Genomic DNA, 9,099 nt, shown 5'->3' on the forward strand with positions numbered 1-9,099 from the left:
TGAAAACTTCTTCAACGGGATCTCGTATTCTATAGTTTTGTGTGGAGATCTGTTGTACGCATGCACAGCAACGTCAACTGCCAACTCCCACATACTCTTTGGTAATCCCGAGTCGAACATATATGTTCTTACTTTCTCTTGCAACGTTCTGTTGAACCTTTCTGCAACTCCATTATGTTCCGGAGTGTACGGTGGTGCAAATATGGCTTCTATCTTTTCTCTTTTTAATACCTCTTTAAAAGCACCTCCCGTGAATTCCTTGCCTTGATCTGACTTCACGTAGCATAGCTTTTCTTCTTTTCCTAGTAGATTTCTGGCGGATATTAAATATTTCTCTAGAGCCTCTCCCGATTCATCTTTTGTCTTCAGAGAGTAGGCTTTCGCTAATCTAGAATAGTCGTCTATAAAAATGATTATAAACCTCTTTTGTCCTGGATAGGATGTAGGTTTTATTGGACCCATGATGTCCGTATGTATTACCTGTAGTGTTCTCTGTGCTCTATTTCTGTTTTCTTTAAACGGTAGTTTTGCCATATTTGCCATTATACAAACTTCACACTCTAATATGGAGTTATCAAACTTAACTGTCTCTAATCTCTTTTCTACTTTTTGTAGCTGTCTTAGATAGTTTAACGACGCATGACCTAATCTAACATGCCATAACATCGCCTCATTTATTTTCTCTAATTTCTTTACTTTTTCAATTACTGAGCTTTCACACATTTCTTCTATATTCTCTATTGTCTGTATATCCTCTAACTTAATGACTTGCTCGAGTTCAGTATTGTTATGTTCTATGTTTTCATTCACATTTGCGAGCTCTCCTTCATTCTCCCTCCCAATCGCAGAGCCAACATTATCCCTCTCATCTAACTCTCCCTCCGAAATTGATAATTCATTGGTCTGAATGTTTGCTTGCGATTGTTCAGGAAGCTCACAATGTGGAACAATTTCTGCTCTACATCTATACACAGCATATTCTACATTATTATTATCCTCTATATTATTATTTTTGACCTCAAATTGTATAATCCAATTTGGTTTCTCATAAATTCCTTCAAAAACTATTTTATTTGTCAGTTTATTATAGACCTTGAACAATTTATCATCTAAATAAATACTGAACCCTGCATCAGCCAACTTTCTTAGAGATAGTAAATTTTCGGATACTTCCTTCGTTGCAATTACATTTGTTAATTTAATGACTTTCTTTTCTTTCTCATTTGTTAACAACAAAAGATCTCCTTTACCATCTATTGAAATGTCTGCAAGCTCATTCTTATTCGCGCATTTAATAACTCTATTATTACATTTTTCAAAATTTGACAGAATTATATTCTTATTCACAATATGATCCGTTGCACCCGAATCTACAATGAAATTGACTAACTTTCGGACTTTCTCTATCTTCTATTAATTTAACCATGCGTAATTTACCTTCTTCTGATTTTCCTTCTTTTGCTGTTTTCGTTGGTATAGGTTTCTTAGCTGGTTGTATTTTGGTTATTTTCCCTTTGTTATCTACTCTTTTTGTGCCTTTTTGCACAAATCTACCCTTTTTCTTTATATTGTTATTAACGGTTTTGTTTAAATACCTTTTTCCTCTAAATCTGTTCGCCTGGGCTCCGGCATTAGGACAGCTGTCACCCTTGTGACCTCTAACTTCCTGGCAGTAGTAACAAAACCAGGCCCCTAGTTCTGCTAACGGGCAGTCTTTTGCCATGTGGCCCATCTTGTTGCACCTGTAGCACTTTATTTCATCTGCGGCAGCCCTCTGTACCCTGATTTCGGGTTTCTCTGTTTTCTCTAATTTCTCGCTCTTCTTCTCTGCTTCTAACTGCATCATAAAAGACTTTATTTCATCTATTGTCATTTCTTTAAGATTCGATTGTCTTCTAATCAAATCTACATTTCTCAGCTCTGGTACATTAATTGACACAGCCTGATAAAATGCAGATCTAATTTCTTGTTCTGTGAGAGGTACCGCATCTTCACATGATTCATATTCTCTAATTATTGAATCAAAGCGTTCGCAAAAATCACTTACTTTTTCATCTTTTCTCATTTTAATTTGATAAAGTCTAGCTCGTACCGATGCATGAGTAACATTTATTTCACTCTTTTTATATCCTCTTTGTTCGAATCCATGGTCCGAACGGCGCGCCTGCGAGCGCGGCAACCCGTTGTACGCGGGATTGTCCCGATTGCGCACATTACAAATCGGACACGACAATATTTCCCGATCGGACACATTCCCGATCGGACACGGTAACGATCGGACACGGTGTCGATCGGACACGGTGCCGATCGGACACGGTGTCGATCGGACACGGTGTCGATCGGACACGGTGTCGATCGGACACGGTGCCGATCGGACACGGTGCCGATCGGACACATTTAGTTGCATTCGGACACGGTGTCGATTGCACACGGTGCCGATCGGACACGGTAACGATTGCACACGGTGCCGATTGCACACGGTAACGATTGTACACGGTGTCGATCGGACACGGTGTCGATTGCACACGGTGCCGATCGGACACGGTAACGATTGCACACGGTGCCGATTGCACACGGTAACGATTGCACACGGTGTCGATCGGACACGGTGTCGATTGCACACGGTAACGATTGCACACGGTAACGATTGCACACGGTAACGATTGCACACGGTAACGATTGCACACGGTAACGATTGCACACGGTGACGATCGGACACGGTAACGATTGCACACGGTAACGATTGCACACGGTAACGATTGCACACGGTAACGATTGCACACGGTAACGATTGCACACGGTAACGATTGCACACGGTAACGATTGCACACGGTAACGATTGCACACGGTGTCGATCGGACACGGTAACGATTGCACACGGTAACGATTGCACACGGTGTCGATCGGACACGGTAACGATTGCACACGGTAACGATTGCACACGGTAACGATTGCACACGGTGTCGATCGGACACGGTAACGATTGCACACGGTAACGATTGCACACGGTGTCGATCGGACACGGTGTCGATTGCACACGGTAACGATTGCACACGGTGTCGATCGGACACGGTAACGATCGGACACGGTCCCGTTTGGAAATAAAATACGAAAGTTTATATATATATGTTTGAGATTGTAAAACAATAATAAACTAAAAAACTGTAGCATTACGCGAGGTTAAAAAATCTGTGATCGTATTATGTATTTATATTAATTATTTACAGATAGCACATTAAGCGGTAGGCAGGTTAAAAATCTATATAAGGATACGTATTATACTCTAATGTCGTATACTTCAAGTATGAAGTCGATTGACATATTTCCTAACCTCAAGCCGTCCTCTCATTAGAGTGCTTCATTATATTGCTTTTACAGTCTCGAACAGTACATAAAATTTCGAAATATTTGTTCTCTTTTAGACTAAGTGGCGTTAAGTGAGTATACTTTTTATGGGCGCGGCTACTTAAAGACGGTTTTCTACCTTAGTCTGCTACTGTGAGTAGGCGTTGGCCCAAGGATTGTGAATCGCAGAGAGGATAGAAATGTAGGCGACAATTTCCAATATTTGTTTATATATAGAGTATATTTACATATCTACATATGGGAGTATGTCAGTTTAATAAAAGCGTCGATCAACCTATTAGTCCTGGTGTGGGATGCCAGGATGGAAGGTCTTCTTTCAACGATGGTCAGAACCGTAACTTCCTGCTGTCGGTAATGGCGTCTTTGCGCCGTGAGAGCGTCCAAGCGCTGTGATCAGCCGTCAGGCGTTGAAAGCGTTGTGATTGGTCGGCGGGCGTTGAAAGCGACTGAGCGATGTGATTGGTCGGCTGGTGTTGAAAGCGACCGAGCGCTGTGATTGGTCGGCGACTCGCGCCTCATGCCAGGCGACCAAGCGCCTCTGATTGGCTGGCGGCTTGCGCCTCTTGCCAGGTGACCAAGCGCCTCTGATTGGCTGGCGGCTGGCGCCTCTTGCCAGGTGGTGTCTGTCCGTTGAGGAAGGCAGCAAGCGATCGTGTGCTACTGCCAAGGGCGACTAGCGCCTTGAGTCGGTGAGCATTCACCCGCTGCTGCCGTAAGTGTCTAACGTCTGTCAGGCGACCAAGCGCCGTTGATTGGCTGGCGACTCGCGCCTTGTGCCAGGCGACTCGCGCCGAAGGTGGCTGGCGACTTGCGCCTCGTGCCAGGCGACTCGCGCCAAAGGTGGCTGGCGACTTGCGCCTCGTGCCAGGCGACTCGCGCCAAAGGTGGCTGGCGACTCGCGCCGAGTGGGTTTTCGAGCTTGGGAACTCTTACCCTAGGCGACTAGCGCCTGAAAATATCTGCCTTGGTCCCGTAGGGGGTCTCCCTTTATACTAGTCGGTGCGGAATTTTAACCGTGAGAGAATGCGCCGGCGATGCGACGCCTAGCGGCGTTGTCGCGAACTGCCGGTAATGCAGGCGCCGCGCGGGCGTGTATCATTGGTGGCACATGCCGCCACATCACCCCCTTCGTTGTTTTGAAGTCGGGATTTGGAAACGTACCGTTTTTCGTGACACTCTGCCACTCCGAGTTGTGGTTTCCGTAGGTGGAGTATCCGCTGGAGTATCTTGTGATTGCTGGAGCGTCTCCTGAGGCTTGTCGTTTGTTTCTTGCTCTGCCAAGATGTAGGCAGGCTTAAGGCGGTCGATAGTTACGTGGACGGTTCTTCCGTTAATCCGTAACTTAAAAACCTTTTCGCCTTTGCTGAGGACTTCGTAAGGGCCGTCAAAAGTGGGTTGCAGAGCCCGTGTTGGTGCATCGTGCCTGAGGAACACGTGAGTTGTGTTTGCCAGGTCTTTGTGCTGGAATATAGGCGGTGACCCGTGTCTTTTGATTGGTTGTGGCCGTAGACTTTTCATCGTCTTCCTGAGTCTCAGTAGGAAGTCACTCGTTTCATTGGCTTGAGTAGTTTCTTGTAGAAACTCTCCCGGAAGTCTCATGGTTTCTCCGTAAACAAGTTCTGCAGGAGTTGCGTGGAGATCTTCCTTAAATGCTGCTCGGATGCCCATCATGACGACGGGTAATACTTCAGTCCAAGCTTCTGTTTCGTGGCATTTGATGGCTGTCTTAATTTGTCGGTGCAAACGTTCGACCATGCCGTTGGCTGCGGGGTGGTAGGCTGTTGTGTGTATATGCGTGGTGCCTGTTAGCCTAGTAAGCTGACGAAACAGGTCGGCCTCGAATTGCCTTCCCTGATCCGTAGTGACCCGCGTAGGTGTACCGAATCTTGCGATCCAGTGAGTGAAGAGATTCTGGGCTACTGTCTCTGCGGATATGTCTGCCACCGGTATGGCTTCAGGCCATTTGGTAAATCGGTCGATGATTGTAAGGCAGTATCTATAACCCTTTGAGATGGGTAGGGGCCCAACTAGGTCCATATGAATGTGTTCGAACCGTTTGGTAGGGCCGACGAATTGTCCTAGAGGCGATCGGTTGTGCTTGTGGACCTTCGATTTCTGGCACGCGAGACATGCTCTTGCCCATTCTTGGCAGTCGGCCTTAATGCGTGGCCAGACGTACCTTTCTGCGACTATTCTTGCCGTCGCTTTGGTTCCTGGATGCGATAGACTGTGCAGTGATTGGAACACTTGTCTCCTGTACTCTTTTGTCACGAAGGGACGTGCTATTGGGGTTGACGTGTCGCAATATAATGCTGCACTCGTTCCAGGAATTGATATTTTTGTCAATTTGAGTGAAGAGTTCCCTTTTAAGATGTCTTCCACCTCGGTATCCTCCTCTTGAGCTTGTGACAATTTTTCTAAGTTGATTGCGGACTGAATTTCCTCGATTCGTGAGAGGGTATCAGCGACAACGTTGTCTTTACCCGCGATATGACGAATATCGGTAGTGAACTGACCGATGTATTGCAAGTGTCGTGCCTGCCTAGGAGAGCTATGCAGTGGATCTTGTCGAAAGGCGTATGTGATCGGCTTGTGGTCCGTGAACACCGTAAAGATCCTTCCTTCTAGCATGTGCCGGTAGTGTTTGATAGCGGCGTAGATTGCTAGAAGCTCTCTATCGTAGGGGCTATACTTTTGTTGGGCCGGATTCAGCTTCTTACTGAAGAAGGCCAACGGTTGCCATTCTGTTCCGTCCCGTTGTTGAATGACTGCTCCGATAGCTGTGTCGGAAGCGTCAGTTGTAAGAGTGATGTCCGCCTCTGGATTTGGATGTGCCAAAAGAGTTGCGCGAGACAGACTGTCCTTACATTTGATGAAGGCTGCTTCCAGTTCTGCGTTCCAAGTTATGGGAGCCTTCTTTTTGGTTTTAGGACCGCTGAGTAAGCCATTTAAAATTGCCTGGTCCTTAGCGGCCTTAGGGATGAATCTGCGATAAAAGTTGAGAGTCCCCAGGAACCGTCGGAGCTGCTGAATGTTCTCAGGTTTGGGAAACTCCTTGATTGCTTCGATTCTTTCTGGCGGAGGTTGAGTGCCGTTCTCCGAAACCTCGTAGCCAAGGAAAAGAACCTTTGACTTTCCGAAAACGCATTTAGAGGGGTTGAGTAAAATGCCGTATTTCTGAAGTCGTTCGAAGAGTATGCGTAAATGTTTCTTGTGTTGTTCCTCGTTCTCTGATGCAATAAGGATATCGTCAATATACGCATAGCAAAAATCCAAGTCGCTTGTGATCTCGTGAATGAAGCGTTGGAATGTTTGTGCGGCATTGCGTAACCCGAACGGCATGAAAAGATATTCGAAGAGTCCGAAAGGAGTTGTTATAGCCGTTTTTGGAATATCATCAGGGTTAACGGGTATCTGATTGTATGCTCGCACTAAATCGATGGTTGAGAAGATCTTCTTTCCGTGCAAGTTCTGCGAGAAGTCTTCGATGTGCGGGATCGGGTATTGATCCGTTTCTGTTCTAGCGTTAACTCCCCTGTAATCTCCGCAAGATCTCCAGGAGTCTCCTTTCTTTGGCACCATATGTAATGGTGATGACCATGGGCTTTTTGACACTCGAATAATTCCTTCTTGAAGTAAGAGATCGAATTCAGCCTTGGCCGCCTTGAGTTTGTCAGGGGCTAATCGGCGAGGACGGCTTGCCACTGGTGGGCCATCCGTGGTTTTGATATGGTGGAGCGTGTTGTGTTTTACCGTATGTCTCTTAGCAGTAGCCTTTAAGATATCAGGAAATTCTGCCAAGATTCTGTGGTATTCGTCTTCGATAGCCAACACTCTAATTGATTCCACTACCCCTTTTTCTGATGTGCCTCTCTTGCGCAAGTGCGTTTTACCATCGAGAAGAGTACCTTTCTGTAGGTCTGGAAGGAGATGGTAATAGGCAAGGAAATCAGCTCCGATGATGGGCTGCGTGACGTTGGCGATTATGAAACGCCATGGAAAGGCGCGTCGTAACCCTAGTTCCGGTTGAAGTGTAATTGTGCCGTACGTAGCGATAGCTGATCCATTTGCTGCATAGAGTTCGTAGGACGTTGGCGTGGTATGTCCCGCTACCATGGAGCGAGGATAAACACTCACGTCCGATCCTGTGTCAATTAAGAATCGTTTCTTAGTATCCTGGCACGTAACGATTAGGCGGCGAGGGCTTGGGGCGGGTCTACTGGCCGCCATCAGTGACTGCCCTGGCCTTTTTCCGACTTGTATGTACAAGGTTGTGTGCACTTCTTTGCTTTTTCACCAAATCGATTGTGGTAATAGCAGTGCTTGTCATTTTTATCGTCGTTATCTTCTTTGGCTTTACCGCGGTTGCGGTTTTGACTACGGCTTCGACTTCGATTTCGATTTCGGCCTTTCTCATTGTCGCGTTGCCTCGACTTGTCTCTTGAGAGGCGTGTGGTGAGTGTGGCCACTTGTTTGGTCAGAGCCTGGATCTTCGCTTCCAAAGACTCTTTAGTTGCAGGCGCAGCTGCTGCTGCCACGACGGCCTTGCTAGTCATCTCGTGGATGCGATCGGCCTGTTCGGCTACGTTGTTGAGCGGATCTTCCGTCCGGGTAGCGAGAACCATCTGCATTTGAGTAGGAAGTCGTCCTAGCCAAAGTGTCCGTAGAAGAGAGTCGGGTACATTCTCACCCGCTAAAGTTCGGAGGTGTCGTAAGAATTGAGATGGCTTGCGATCTCCTAATTCCTCGAGCTCCAAGAGTTGTCGTGTCCGTTGTTCCTGAGAGACGGACATACGCTGTATGAGCGCCTTTTTTACAGCCTCATATTTGTCGGCCTCTGGGGGCTGTGTGACTACGTCTTTAATTTCTTTAATCTGACGAGAGTCTAATTGAGACAGAGCGTAGGAATACTTCGTGGTGTCTTGGGTGATTCCACTGAGTGTGAATTGTCCTTCCAGCTGTGCGAACCATAATTCGGGTTCATCTCCCCAAAACGGAGGTACGCGTACAGCGACTTTGCTGACGCTTTCCTCGGTGATATGAATTCTCTCGTTGCCTTGAGCCATTTTGCTACCTCTCTTTGCGATCACGTCGGGGTCACCAATTTTATGGGCGCGGCTACTTAAAGACGGTTTTCTACCTTAGTCTGCTACTGTGAGTAGGCGTTGGCCCAAGGATTGTGAATCGCAGAGAGGATAGAAATGTAGGCGACAATTTCCAATATTTGTTTATATATAGAGTATATTTACATATCTACATATGGGAGTATGTCAGTTTAATAAAAGCGTCGATCAACCTATTAGTCCTGGTGTGGGATGCCAGGATGGAAGGTCTTCTTTCAACGATGGTCAGAACCGTAACTTCCTGCTGTCGGTAATGGCGTCTTTGCGCCGTGAGAGCGTCCAAGCGCTGTGATCAGCCGTCAGGCGTTGAAAGCGTTGTGATTGGTCGGCGGGCGTTGAAAGCGACTGAGCGATGTGATTGGTCGGCTGGTGTTGAAAGCGACCGAGCGCTGTGATTGGTCGGCGACTCGCGCCTCATGCCAGGCGACCAAGCGCCTCTGATTGGCTGGCGGCTTGCGCCTCTTGCCAGGTGACCAAGCGCCTCTGATTGGCTGGCGGCTGGCGCCTCTTGCCAGGTGGTGTCTGTCCGTTGAGGAAGGCAGCAAGCGATCGTGTGCTACTGCCAAGGGCGACTAGCGCCTTGAGTCGGTGAGCATTCACCCGCTGCTGC

At 47.1% G+C, this 9,099-nt stretch overlaps 1 protein-coding gene and 1 pseudogene across 1 annotated transcript; both read right to left on the minus strand.

Moving 5' to 3' along the window:
- Positions 1-235: 235 nt before the first annotated feature.
- LOC139786768 (uncharacterized) lies at positions 236-1,873 on the minus strand (annotated as a pseudogene).
- A 5,722-nt stretch (positions 1,874-7,595) lies between these two features.
- LOC139786769 (uncharacterized) lies at positions 7,596-8,432 on the minus strand. Its single transcript, XM_071725886.1, has one exon. The coding sequence runs from the start codon at positions 8,430-8,432 to the stop codon at positions 7,596-7,598; it is 837 nt and encodes a 278-aa protein (XP_071581987.1).
- Between the last annotated feature and the right edge of the window lie 667 nt (positions 8,433-9,099).

This window comes from Temnothorax nylanderi, unplaced genomic scaffold (genome assembly GCF_030848795.1).
Source record: "Temnothorax nylanderi isolate EJ_2023f unplaced genomic scaffold, tnyl_v1.0 TNYL_tig1144_pilon, whole genome shotgun sequence".
Lineage (NCBI taxonomy): Eukaryota > Metazoa > Arthropoda > Insecta > Hymenoptera > Formicidae > Temnothorax > Temnothorax nylanderi.